Source organism: Solea senegalensis, linkage group LG4 (genome assembly GCF_019176455.1).
Source record: "Solea senegalensis isolate Sse05_10M linkage group LG4, IFAPA_SoseM_1, whole genome shotgun sequence".
NCBI lineage: Eukaryota > Metazoa > Chordata > Actinopteri > Pleuronectiformes > Soleidae > Solea > Solea senegalensis.
In genome coordinates, this window is record NC_058024.1 from 20,574,727 (window position 1) to 20,589,619 (window position 14,893).

The 14,893-nt window shown below is 40.3% G+C and overlaps 1 protein-coding gene across 1 annotated transcript; it reads right to left on the reverse strand.

Moving 5' to 3' along the window:
• Nucleotides 1-31: 31 nt before the first annotated feature.
• On the reverse strand, nt 32-8,908 carry fam210b (family with sequence similarity 210 member B). The gene is made up of 3 exons (XM_044023405.1): nt 8,271-8,908; nt 3,293-3,489; nt 32-1,087 (listed from the first exon to the last, which is right to left on the reverse strand). The coding sequence occupies exons 1-3, from the start codon at nt 8,778-8,780 to the stop codon at nt 871-873; spliced, it is 924 nt and encodes a 307-aa protein (XP_043879340.1). The 5' UTR covers nt 8,781-8,908; the 3' UTR covers nt 32-870.
• Nucleotides 8,909-14,893: the final 5,985 nt, after the last annotated feature.

Sequence of the window (14,893 nt, forward strand, 5' to 3'; positions counted from 1 at the left end):
CTTCACAGAGAAAAAAAAAAAACGGCAAGTCTAAAAGACAAACTCCTTTTATTAGTCAAAGTCCAATCAGAAAAGAACCCCGCAAAAAAACAACCTCATTCAGAGGTTGCAATGAACTACAATCAGCCTCACTCAGAGATTAATGTGCTGGCAGCCCGGGTAGTGGCATTAGCAAAGAGAACGAGAGGCAGCGAATGAAGAGAAAATGGAAAAGCAGCAGCAAAAGGAAAGAGGGAGAAGAAATTGAATGCCAGGAGAGATGCTGAGGAGAAGAATATTAGAGAGGTAAAACAATATCAGGAAACGGGAGAGAGTCTGAGCTGTGTAAGGAGAATGGATAGGACGGAGAGAGGATGGAGGTAGGAGACAGTGAACCTGAATATTCTGCTGATTCACACAACACACCAGAACATGGCTTAGTCAGCTCTTTTCCTGTTGTCCCTGTGGGCAACCTTCACAGCATTTGGACAAAAAACCTGCCCAGTGAAAAGAAGCTCAGTCCTGAAACTGAAAATCACCGCACTGCTCTGACTTCTAACCAGTTTATAAATATTTGAGCTTCCAGACTGTTTTGTGCTTTAGTTTCTGAGTTTCTAAATGCACACACACACACACACATTAAGACACAACTCCAGATACACTGGTGTTTGGTGAGCAGTTACATTATTACTTTTTTTTTTTTTTTAAATCTCACAGAAAAAACTACGACTTGAAACACGTGATTCTGTCACAATTTGAGACGACGTTTCACCTGAATTCACAAATGCAATTAGAAAAAAAAAAAAAAAGGGAGATAGTATGTACAGATGTTTTTAATTGAACTCATCTGGATGCGTGTTGCTTAAATGAGGCAGAATAATGCACGGGTCTTCATGGTGTCGGTGTGGGTGGCTTGAAGAGACCAGTCTTTCTGAAGTAGCGCACAATAAGCGGGACGGACACCAGGGTGATGCTCATGCGGACCGGAGCGAAGAGCTTGTGGATGGCGTAGGCCAGGACGAACGTGCTGGTCCCTGCTGCCATCTTTGAGCGGACGACTGTCTCGCTGAAGCCCACTTTGCACAGAATGGCGGCCATATCGATCCCACTGGGGAGACAAATACAGGTTTCTGGTTAAATAGTGTGTGGAATTCATACATTAGCCACTTACATTTTCTCCTTTGCATTAAGATTATAGTGTAACTCAGTGACTCCACTGATTTCAACTCCAAGTTATCTTTAATCTTCAGCAGACAGATATGGATGAATGGATTTAAATGCACAGTATGTGAGTTCTGCTTTTATGAAAAACAAAAGGGGGGGGGAACTGGTTTGACAACATTGGGAAGCAGTGTGGGATCATGGGAATTGTTTTCTTATTTGGTTCACTCGTGCCTTTGTGCTTTAAGAGGAGGTCTTTGTGAGTCCGTGACCCAGTATCATAACATGAAAGTAAAACAAGACACCGGCCAACTGGTGATACCACATATTTTCTACCACACTCTGAAGTTTCATCAAGGTTTTCACAGTCCATTGCCTTCAACAGTCATATGATTCATGTGGCTTAGCAACAAAATAAACACCGATAGTGTCATCACTTTTATGCAGAAAAGTTGCATATTTTTTTTAAAAAAACAACCTCAATAACAAAATGCTAACAATAATAAACATACATCCTTTCAATAAGAGTAAAGGAAACTCTCCCTTTGTGTTGAGTTTCAGTGTATGATAATACAGGTGCAGTGCTCCTTTATCTCCACCAGATGGAGCTGTGTGCAATAACTCATGTTTCATAACAGCTTTGTTTATAGCCTATTGACCCATTTACAGTGGAGATAAGAATCATGAAAGTAAACAAACCAAGGGGGGGTGCGGATTAACAAGCTCCATGCAACTCTGCGTATATGAGACACTTTAACTTATTTGAGATCTTTACCTTTGAGCTATTTGAGGGGGAAAATATGCAAAGAATGTGAAAGCACCAGGCTTAAAGCAGCACTACCCTGCCCTCTTTATCCCCCCCCCCACCCCCTCTTTCTCTCACATTAACAGCTCTACTGCGCTCCATAAACTTTACTCAGTTAAATATAAGGATCCATCTGAGCTGTGACAACTGATTACCCAGCACTGTACTAGCAGGCCGTGTGACTGGCCTCTGTGGACAAAATGATGATAATTGGTGATCGCTGGATGCTGAGTAACTTTTCAGCTCGAGGGTTGTTATGAGCTGTAGGAGGGAATCTCCAAGCTGTCAGAGAATCACTGCCAAGTGGCTCCAGTGTTCGAGGCCTGGCATGAGGCTCAGACGAACACACGTGGGCCTGAAACTCGCTAGAAGGTAATAACAATGCAGGGCAGATGTCAAAAGATTTGAAATTCTGCACATATTGTGGAAAAAGGTAAAGGTCTAATAAAAAAAAAAAAAATGAAAGCAAGAGAAGAAAATGACCTAATGTTTTATTCAGACACTCCACATGATTTTAGTGTCTGCATCTGACTGAGCCAGCAGCAGCAGCAGCAGTGTCTCCACCACAACACGCCTGGTACAATATGGCCGACTGAGTGGGACATTTCAAGAGGCTGTACTTGGCGTCCTTGCACATAAAAGGTCCCATTTGCTGCCAGTTTACAGCAGACACTTTGCATTCCTCCGTGTAAGAGCCGCCGTCTTTGGTGGAGTCGTTTGGAAATGTTACTCTCAGTAAGTGAAGTTTCATTTCATGCACTTCAGAGATGTTTTTAAGTGTGGTGCAGTTCCCTCATTCACAGCCACATCAACTTTTACCCTTCATGATGCACTTTTGTGACGGTATCGTCACGAGTCACCAGGCTTAGCCGCAGCTTTTATGCTGCTGATTATTATAAATAATCGAAAGTTTGATCGATTATGAGAAGAATCGTCAGCTGCAGGAAATTGTTAATTATGTTCTCTTTTCTGTTAAATTGACAAATGTTATTTGGTTGCAACCTCTCAGCAAACTTGTTTTGTTTTGTTTTTTGCTAGTTTTCAACTGTGTGTTGGTCAAATTAAGACATTTAAGTATGTCTAAATTCAATCAGTGAATCAATAAAAACAATGGTTCGTACTGGACTTAATTTGGTTCATTAAATGTATAAAAAGGTCCGGTGTATAACATTTAGAAGGGTTTAGTGGCAGAAATTGATTATTCTATCCCTAACTATGTTGCTGTTAGTGTATTATCCATTAAAACTAAAATAAAATGGCTTGGAGACATTCTTTATGGTATCTGAAGGCCACCATCGTTTCCTGCCATGCTTGGAATGAAATGCCACCTGTACAACAAGTGGTTACCTGGATATAAGGAGGTAGAACATTCCCAGAGACATGAGGGAGATCCCGATGTGAAAGGAAACTCCCACTGCTCCATACTCCTTGAAGACTTTCTTCAGCTGCTGCGTCTTGGAGGGCTTCCCTCCTTCTGGCTCGGGCTCCTCTGGGGCCTTTTCAGTCGACGAGGACGTAGCAGATGTTTCCTTTAACTTCTGCTCCTGTTGGAAAGAAAAAAAAAATAGCAGGGACTGATCAGAACAGGAATAAAATGACAGAATTTCAACTTTAAAATTTACTCACAACTCCAGCTCGACTTCTTTTCAAGAAACTTAGGGCTGAATGATTTGAAAATAGAACAATTACATTGCAGCCTGTGCAATTTGCTTTAAAATTGAAGGTTATTGTTCAGCCATAGCCAGGATGTTCCTTCTCTGATGCGTTCCACTCGTATGGGAGAACTTGTACGAACTTGAGCTGCACCAAATATCCTTCTACAGAAACACATCATCAACATCACATAGAGGAATAAACATTTCATTCATCACAGCGCTAGAAAATGGATGTTTTAAAATGGAGTAATCTGAGTGGGTTCTTCATCCTGTACATGTTTATAATAAAGATGAGGCTACGGCTGTGTTATTTAGATAATTAACATCATTATGCAGCCTTGCACTCGTGTACAAAGCAATAACTCTCTCCTACGCAGAGAGCCTCATTAGTGACTTTCACACACACACACAAACTCCACCTGACACGTAGCAGGGGGCAAGCAGCTCACCCTCGTGTTTGCCGCTAATAAAACTGTTTTCTGAAGAACACGCAGCAAAACCCATCAAAGCATTGACGGTGTAGACACGAGACCAAGATGGCAGAGGTTGGAGAGAAGCTAGCCTACGTTAGCAGAACGTAAATAAACCACATCCTCTACTGAACTCATGCCTCCTGGGCTACGTTTCACAACAGTAGTCTCTTGCTTCTAATGCAGTCAAACCTGTGTAACCAGTACTAAAGTATAATAATAGTTGTAAAAGCAGTGGTGATCTTTTTTTTTTCCCACAATAAAAGTTGACTGTTAGGGAAAATTAAAACTGAAAGTCCATTCAAATACACTGAGCAGATAAAGTTTTCTGTGTGTTGAAATATTGATTTCTCTGTACTCATTCATTCAGTCCGATCCAGAGATTAACTAAACATTTACAGATCTCACACAAACACAAGGCCGTTCAGTGTCAATACAGCTGGATTTTGACCAAACTACACACTAACATAGACCATGAGGTGACAACAACAACCACCCACTCTCACAATCCCACCTATGGTCAATTTAAAGTGTCCAATTGACCTAATATCTGCATGTTCTTGGACTGTGGGAGGAAGCCGGAGAACCCGGAGAAAACCCACACACACACACACAGGGAGAACAACTCCATGCAGAAAGTCTTCTTGCTGCAAAGGCAAATGTTCTCTCTCAGCAATATTGACATTTTTAACAGAATTATGTGAAAAATCTCACAGGTTAACAATCTATTAATTTCTTCCTAGGCCCAGAACCCACATCCCCAGAAAGATTTATCAAAATTTGTTCTTTTAAATATTGAGTTATTCACCTCACGGACAGACAATAGCCAAAAAAAAGTGTTTTCAAAATAAGAACCTGAAGCAAACGGGTTAAACATTTTAGAAACTGACTCAGACTACTGTCCTTGTCCCAGAATACAAGCACTAGCGCGGACTTGTGTCCCCTCCACTGCTTTAGTGGTGATGTGTCTCCTTTTCTTGTTTCTGGGTCAAAGTGCATTAACTGTACATGTAATTGTTATTCGACCCACAACCACATTATCTGGGTGTGTTCGTCCAACTAACGCACTTTTCATTAAAGCCTGGTCTCAGTCAGACAAACAGAATCATTTGATTTCTTGCTTACATTATGTAGACTGTTGCTGTGTGTGTGTGTGTGTGTGTGTGTGTGTGTGTGTGCGTGTGTGTGTGTGTGTGCGTGTGCGTGTGCTTGCTCACAGACCTGCCACTCATTTGCCTGATCACCCTGCTGAGCTAATGCAGTTACACCCTTTTTATTATAGCACCCCTTCAGTTTAACCTCAGGGTTTTCATTTTCATTAAGCGTACTGGATGAAAAAAACAATTACACTTTCAATTTCACTGACAGTTTTCTCATGTTTCTCTTTAATCAGACTGGGGGTTTAGTATTAACTGGAAGTGGCTCCAATTGCCTTATTATTAAAAATCATAGTCTCTGCCAAGAGGAAGCACAATTCCACTGTGGGAAAACAGGAAATGGGGTTAGGCCTGAGTGGGATTTTATCTATTTTTAGTCAAACCACTGACATGCTGTCGTGCGTACAAAGTCCAGACAACTTATTCAGTGCAGGGAAAACTCTTCAACAGAGAAGTTCAAGTTCAACATGAACATTTAAGAGGACAACATGGAGGCTGATTATGGAATAGCATGAAAGGAGAGAATGGAAAATACTTGATAAGCTTCTTACCTGCAAAACAAACATCAATCAACATTGTCAATAAAGATTTGGGACTGCCCAAAGGCTGCAGATATAAAGTTTTTTTTTTTTTGCTAAATTAACTGCCTTTTAATTTGCCACTGATTTGTAACTTCTTTCAGATGTGACGTCATGGTCTAGTTTTAAACCAGGGTTTCCCCTAAAAAGGCATTTCATTCATAAATTTAAAAACAAGGCCTTAAATTAGTATTAAAATGTCTTAAATCCCCCTTTCAAAAGTTTTGAAAATGTTAACACATCGTAAGTAGGCTTTTATGATTATTATTTGTCAGTGTAAATCTCAATCGCAGCTTTGTTGTTTCTGTTTTTTGTAAAATTGGTCTTAAATTTCCCTCCTCAGTGGCATTTAAAAAGTCTTGAATTTATGAATTGAACTTACCTTAAGCTGTAGGAACCGTGTAAACATGAAAGTGTCTAAGATTCTTCGTGGCGTGTTTGTAAATGTGACATTCATACATTCATTCCAAACACAGTAGCTCTCATTCATATTTGAATGCCTTCACTCTTTTGTGCATATCCATCTCTGCCTTTCCTGCTGACATTTAATCGAGTGGACACCGAGACCGTGAAGAAGATAAAGAATTTAGGTCTTAACTCCCAGGATAAAGCCACAGGCTCACTGACGTATTCACTGGCCTGAAAACAATACACAATAGAAAGTCCAACGTGCGTGGGTGAGGGAGCAGGCCTTTGCTTTTCAGAGGCGAGTCAGGCCAAGCTTTAAGTAAAGGCAGGCAGCAGCATGGGAGGGTCATGTGAGCCAGCAGCCAAAAGGAGTTGTGTAGACTGGGTGTATAGGAGGAGGCACACAGTGAGACTGCTGTGTCTGATAACAGCTTTGCAGAGGCATGAAAACACATGCAAACGCTGACAGAGCAGTGGTCAATCTGTCTGTCTTCTTTCGACGCGACCAGTCTTTTTCTGCTTTGTTATTGTGTGTAAAAAAAGAAAAATCAAAATAGAAAATGAGGAATCTGAGGTATTTGTTGTTGTTGTTTCACTTTCATGCAGGCAGCAGAGTTTATCACAGAGTTAAATCAATGTCTGACTCTGTAAAATGGGTGAACTGTCACGGTGGCATGGACACCAATGCTATTGTGTTACATGTCACGCCGCTGATTTCCAATAAAAACTGAGGCTGGTGTGAAATGAAAGGTTTTAGTAGATTGTGTCAGTGGAGTGTTCGACTACAGAATATGACAACACTGGCGGCTCGTTGTTCTTACGGATGGGACGATACCACTTTTTTTATGTCCGATACCGATATCACAACCTCGAGTATCTACAGATACCGATATTGTCATTTCAAAGACACAATTCTCCCACTGCGTGACAAATACTGTTCTTCCAAAGAGAAGAAATAAACGGCCCAAACAAACAGGACTTATTTACATTTTTACAGTCTGTGCATAGTGAAGCATGCAATTATAAGATTATTAAATTGTATCGGAGCCTACATTTTTATCTCTCTGGTGGTTTTGACCAGTATCTGATGATACTCATTATTCTTATGGTTTACAAAAGCAAAAGGGGGGTTTGAAAAATGTCCTACACCAAGCCAACTTCACTGATACCAGAAATCTATATTCAGTGGCCAAAATATCAGTTTAGCATTTTAGCACATCACTGTGGATAAGAACGTCATTCACTAAATTCATCTCTTTGGTTTAAAGTCAAGTATTTAAACAGTTACTGGCTGATTTGCCATGAAACTTAGCGATAGTACCTGGCACTTTTTTTGGTACCTGCTCAAGCGAGCAGAGCCGATACTATGCGTGATGTCGTCAGACTGCCGTGCACTGATTGGTCAGAGTGTCGTCAATCAAAGCGAACAATGCCTTAGTGTAGCTCAGTTAAAAAGTCTTAACACTCCGGAAAACGTGGGCTAATCTCCAACATTTAGCAAAGGAAATCTCATCATTTAACAGTCAGCATGTTAGCATGCTAATGTGAGCTTTAAAAAAGCATGTCTGTCTTGTGTAATTACTCCTGCTCCTCCTCTGGACTCTGTTTACAGCCTAAAAACTAAATGTCTGAGCGCAGGTTCCCATTGATCCTGCGTACTGCAGCTTTAAGTGTCAGAACGTTAGGCCTCTCGTTTATTTAGCAAGAATATCTTGCTAAATAAACAGAATATCTATAAGAACATGTGGTCCTAATGAGACAGGATGTGGTTAAAGTTAGGATTAAGATTTGAAATATGCACTGGTTAAGGTTAGTTATGCTGGCATCGAGTGGTTGTGGTTAGGGATAGCGCTTTGGTGAAAAGTGTCCTGACAAGAATAGAAACACAGACCTGTGTGTGTGTGTGTGTGTGTGTGTGCAGATCAATTATGTAATAATCTGCCTGTAAATGTAGACACACACACACACACACACACACACACACAGGTAGAAAGACAGACAGTGTCTCACACGGTCGCTGTGTAGTGACACAAACACTAGTTGAGTACTAAATTCACCGTTGTGTTGGGGTCAGTAATCGCGGGCTTCTCGCTGACGTCGCTCCTCTTGGTGGCTGCAGCCGTAGACGAAGCTCTGCTGTGCATGATCCTGGTCCTGGTGCTGGTGCTGGTCCTGGTGTTGAAGAGTTCGCGGTTACCTGGAAACAAACCATGACACAGCGGCTGCCCTCTGCTGCCGCTGCTATGGAGCCTCTTCCACGTGCTGATAACATCTAAATGACCGCCCTCACTTGATCTCCCGCTCCTGGACGCTCGGTCCAGGTGTCTCCAGTCCCAGACTACACAGTCCCAGCTTTGGACGGGATGAGTTCCCTGTTGCTTCCTCGGGTGAACAAGTGCTGAGTCAGCAGGTCCACAGAGAGACCGGCTCCAGTGAAACGTGTGACCTTTGCGTAATGTCAGAGTGACGCACCTCAGTCTGTTTGCTTTGTGCACCGCACACGAGCGGGGCGTCCTGAGCGTCTGCGCCGCGCACAGCCTCCCTGTGCCGCACCACCACGACAACATCGCCGCCGTCGACCGAGTTCCGTGGCTTTGGTTGGATCAAGTAATGGAGTGTGATATTCACAGCATGTACGTGAAGCGTGAGCAGCTGTAAACATGCTGCCCTGCTCTCCGCTGCCTCCTCCTCCTCCTCCTCCTCCTCTGTTGACCTATTATCAGCCGCAGCCAATGAGCGCTGACGCAGAGCGAAGCCTGAGAAGAAGGGGAGGGGGCATTTAAAGGTGTAATCCGTGTCATGGAACAGTCTCTGTGGTGAATGTGACTCAACCCTTTACATAATTGTGTTACACGGTAATAGTTTATAATATTTATATAAATATACATTTACATTTAAAGCTGCATTGCGTGTTTTTTGTTGATGTTATTGTTCTGTCTTTGTGATCAGAGATGATGTAACATTATTTGTTTTCTACATCCTTCATTTGAAACTATCAGAGGGGACAGAGGGGTTGTTTGTTTGTGGCAAGAAGGGTTTATCCTTGAGCGACCGGGGTTTTTGTGCAGAACTCCTGAAACTTTTAGTGGATACTTCTTTGTGTTTTGTCGTACTCTACAGTTTCCATACCACGTTTATGTGCGATACCGATACTATGAAGCTGTTAACTGCACATGTGCCGAGTCACTTCAAAGACATAGTTCTTCACGCTCAATGCTTTTGCTGATTTTTATCGACATTTTTACAGTCTGTGCTCAGTGAAGCGTGCGATATACAGGTATAAGATTTTTCGGATTGTATTGAATGTAACATTTCAATCCAGTGATTTTGAGACTGACGCAGATATCGGCCGATACTGATTCCCATCCATAATTTTTTTCTTTGTTGTTCCCGGCATTGTTCCAGATGTGTGTAGTACATACTCTATGCCAGGCCTGTATGTGATGCTGTAGCCGCTGCTACAACAAAACAGGGAAATGCATATAATATCACAATATTATAATGCTTCTGAGACACTAGACACTAGATAATAGTTTAACTGATTTTACTAAAAAAAACATAAAAAAATGTGTGGATTAGCATAAAAAAATCACTTGACATTTCAGTCCACTAGATGGTGCCAAGTGCTCACTCTCACTCTCGCGTGAGTATATCGCAATATATGATTTCGCAAATAGTCAGTACATCGCAATATTCTCATAATATCGTATTGTGGTATTTTTAAATAAAGCTTTATTCGAACAAGTACACAAGCACAGAAAGACAAGACATTTTCATGATGTACGTACTGAGCAAAATGATGTTTATTTCAGCAGTGCTATAATAACCAGACAGTGTAATTATTTCTCAACACATCCAGAACATACAGGAAACATGTATGTCGTTTTCAAATATTTTTTTTTTTTTAAAAAGCCAACAAAGTAAGCTTTTACAGGTTAAAGTGTGAAGTATTTAGTGTCACCTGACCTTACACTTGAACAATGCACGACCCTAACTCTCTTAAACCAAATATTTAAACGCATTGACAGCAGAGAAACGTTTTCTGCATGTCTTCATTATCAGTGCTAGGACATGTCATGTGCTGTTTAGATAAGGACCATTGAACCAACTGATGAATGAAGACTTAGACAGCAACCGTTGATCCTCTGATCTACTGTTGCAGACCACACCCCACTCTTCGTATTAACATGTAAATATGCAAAGTCCATTTGAAGTGTCAACAAAAGCTCAATTGGAAAAGTGCATCTTGTTTATATGCATATGTTTACACTTATTTTATGCATATATGTTATGTTAGTTTTTTTGTAATATTCTCATTCCTTGCATATATGCATATGTTTACACTTATTTTATGCATATATGTTATTTTAGTTTCCTTGTAATATTTATATTTTTCTTATGTATATTTATACTTTTCTACTTTATGCTGGTGTTTTTGAGTGGACAGCAAAGTAAGAATTTCATTGTACAGGGAAACGTGTTTCTTTACTGTGCATATGACAATAAACACTTTGAATCTTGAATCTTGAATCTTGTGAAAGCACAGGATCATCATTCTACCGTGTCGCTGTCATGTAAATTTTAAAATACCAGTTTGAAGTGTCAACTACAGAAAAAAAAAAAGTGGTTCTAAAGCAAATGTTGTACTATTTTCTGTCACTGAACACTGTGAATGTCTTCTGGTTTGTGGTCACTGTTGCATCACATGATAAAGTTGCTTTCAGTTTGCACATGTGCAATCTTTTCTTTGACGTTTGCGCCTTTTTTCTTAAGAAGAAATGTAGATGGAAAAATGCACGTCCAAACTGAGAGACTGAGAAAATGAAGCAACAGTGAGTAGGAGGTGAGATAACAGAAGTAGAGATGATTTGGCAGGAAATCATGTAAAAACAGTTCACAGTGAGTGCAGCAGCAGCAGCAGCAGCAGCAGCAGCAGCAGCAGCAGCAGAGCCTGTAACCTTCTCTGCACCACACCACAAAAACAAAACTTAGTCCACTTAAACCTGGTTCAATAATCGCTTTGTTTATCAGTTTACAAAATACATTTTTATTTGCCATTTAGGGAAATAGTTCGATTTTCATATTTCGGTAAAATACAGATGAACGTCTTTTCATTTATTTAGTTTTAGCTCAGAATGACTAACGTTGTGCCATAATGACTGGGAGTCAAAACTGACAGAAAGTTTACGTCTCACACTTTTATTTTTACATCTAATTCTTTAGTTTAAAAGCATTTTTTCTCCATGAAATACTACATAATTGATGTAACTAAAATCCTGCGTACACGTCATAGAGCATAGTGTGATTATAATCACGCATACAGACAGCTGCGAAAACTACAACAGGACGTTATAATCTGATTAAAATGTGTACGTGTTGAAATAATCTGATATTAACCTGATTAAGACAAAGGTGTGAATAAGACACTGTCATCTAATTATTATTGTTATTTTAGATTTAGGTAAAGAGAAAATGCTTATTCACACATTTGTCTTAATTAGGGTTAATATCAAACTATTGGTCTGTGTGTGTGTGTGTGTGTGTGTGTGAACATGCTGTATATGCCACTCCTCCTCATTGTGTCTGACCTTAAATGACCTTCTGTCAATATACACTTTCATATTTGTCATACTTCATACGGCACATTTCAGCCAGAAATTGATAGTCACTTTAATAGGTGTCATGTGTACCTAATAAAGTGGCAGGAACTTGCACTGTGATCTGCTGCTGACTGTGGTGACGTGTGGTTATTTGAGATACTGTTGCTTTACTATTATTATCACCGTTATTATTATTATTATTATTATTATTGTTATTATAATAAATAATAACAACAACAACAATGCAAACCAATCTGGTCCTTCTCTTTTGAAACAGGTGATGACTCAAACTGACCAGCGTTTACTTCAGAGGAATTCTTCAGTTTCACTGAATGATACAGGAAGCAGATGTGAGAGCTTACATTTAGCAACTGGATCCGATGTGTCAGACTGTTCTTTCTAATTTCTAATTCCTAGAAAACACTAGTTGTACTATTCATCATAGTATCGCTACAAAAGGTCCATGTCATCAATCCAACAGCTGAGATTATTTTTTTATTTGTGATGTGTCACTGAGTCTTTGACCGGCGCGTCGCAGAATGACTTCACTGACTTTGATTTCTGGGCGCGAATCCATCGTTCAATGCGCGTCTGTCAGCAGTTGGACTCGCCACTCGTCGACTCGTCCCACTGAGGCTCTGTTGAGTTCAGCAGATCCTGGGAACTGGGCCGACGTCCATCCATTTGTTCTTTTTGTGGAACTTTTCAATCCGTCTTCTGACAAACTGGCAGGATGGTCAATACCCTCTCTCCGGCGCCGGCCCTCCTCCATCCACCCTTCATTTGTATGCCATCCTCCTTTCATCGCTGAACACATCCCGTCTTCCATCGACGTGTCAGCGTATAAGCAACTCCTGGCATTGCTTCATTTTATTTTCCTACTTTGTCCTTCACACTCCCCACTGTTCTTCAGTGTCCATCTGTTTATGTATTCAGCGTAGTGGTCAGCATGTGACTGCATCCTCTCTCTGGCACCGTTCCACTTCACCCTTCAGTGAAGAGGACTGAAGGACTGGGATCAGAGCCAGCTGGCCTGGACTCAGTACAGCTCAGGCACAATAGCAAAGCCCAGGCCATGAAGACGAGGTTAATGCAGTCTGGATCATGTGTTTTTCACCACTATTGTCCTTCTCTCTGTACGTCTATAGGCTTTAGACATACTGACACACTGTGCCCAGCAGGGAGCGTCACATAGAGGGTGCTTTTTTCTCTCCCCAACATTTGCTGTAACCTGATGGAGATGTTTGACTAATTAAGTTCCTCTTTGTTCTGCCAGTGTGCCGTTCAGTGCCCCGTGCACACACGTTAATGAGCAGGAGCGCTTAATACACAGTAAACAAGCAGAGCTATGAAAGTATATCTGCGCCCAATAAGACACGCCCCCATAATTAGCAGGAATTAAATACACATATCAATAATATATTTGTATAAATATACATAAAATAATATTTTAATATGCAAGTTATTCAAGTTTAACACATGTCATTGTATTTCCTTAACATACTGGTTTAAATTGAATTTGTAAAAGTAATGTTTGATGCAGATTCTTTGGCAACGTTTAAGAAGACAGCCCAGAATAATCTGAAATGACATATCATATATACATATATATATGTATGTATATATATATATATATATATATATATATATATATATATATATATATATATATATATATATATATATATATATATATATGTGTGTATATATATATATATATATATATATATATATATATACATATAATTCAAGCTTTCTTGTCTCTCTCTCACTGAGCTGGTGTTTCTGTCTGAGCGACCACAGCTCAGTGTAACTCTGTAAAAACATTGAACTCTGCTGACCTCAGAGTCAGTGAATGAAAGGAAGTTCAGGAAAAAGAGGAGGGAGGACAAGGAAAAAAGAAAAAAGAAGCTGGAAGCGCTGACAGGCCGAGGCTGGAACATCCTTCACCACACAACTGTTAAAGAAGATGTAGAGGCGCAGAGAGAGCAGCTGTCTCTCATCTTCTTATGGAGTACAGCTTTATTTAGCTATTTATATCTACTGTATATTATTATTATTACATCTGGAACAGGTTCTGCTTACATTTTAGGCAACAAGAAGTTAGTTTGAAGAAGGCAGCAGGACTCAAGGACACATCAGAGGCAAAAAGACACTTAACCCCACGCTGTGTGTCTGAAAGAGTGATAGAAAATGTGCTGCATGGGTGTGAATGGGTGAATGGTAAAACTGTGGTGTTTGAGTGGTCATCGTGACTAGAAAAGTGCTAAATGAATACAGACCATTTACCATTGGACCATTTCACTGCACAGAACAAAGCGACGTTACAAATTCAAAAGAGTCTTGTGTAAAATTCTCAAAATATACAATTTATTCAAAATCTGTTAATGCAACCATCAATATATTCCAGTAATTACAAAATCAGTAGTTTGTTCTTCTTCTTCTTCTTAATCTTATCATTTACAGACAGTGAGGCTCGCAGTCAAACACAAGCCTTTGATCGTTACACCGCGACGACACAGGTTTCTGTCTCAAACTGACCAGGCCGCACTTCACGAGGCAGATGTGAGAGTTTCAATTTAGCAACTGGAGCAGATGTGACTTCAGCAGCTGACTTTCTGCTGACTCACGACAAACATGATGATGTCAGAGCACAGGGAGAAGCACAAAAAAAACCAGGGGAAGTAGCACAGTCTGACTTAAACGCTACTTCCTGAAAAATTGAGCCGAGGTCAAACACAAAATTGTCTTGTAATACGACACGTGTGTTAATACCAAATACCAGTAACTGCATCTAAACACCGACATGTGAATGCAGGAGATGACATGGAAACCGACACAAATACGAACGTATTCACAAACTAAGGTGTATAAATATTTGACACTGCACAGCAGATGTTACAGGTGATCACGTCACAATGACGGTGCTACAACATTTTTCATTTTCTTTTTTTTTTAAGATCATTGAAGACTCTTTGGCACTCACTGGAAGATCAGAGGAATCATACTTCTGATTATTCTGCTTGTCAGGTTTGATCAGGAGGTTATTTGTTAATCTGTTAGCTTAGCACAAAGACTGC

Excerpts from the sequence above, each read along its gene's own strand:
- fam210b (XM_044023405.1), bottom strand. The coding sequence starts at position 8,780 with ATGTTGTCGTGGTGGTGCGGCACAGGGAGGCTGTGCGCGGCGCAGACG. Across the intron at positions 3,490-8,270 it reads TTACTGACCCCAACACAACG|GAGCAGAAGTTAAAGGAAAC; the intron begins GTGAATTTAGTA and ends TCTTTCCAACAG. Across the intron at positions 1,088-3,292 it reads TTCTACCTCCTTATATCCAG|TGGGATCGATATGGCCGCCA; the intron begins GTAACCACTTGT and ends TTGTCTCCCCAG.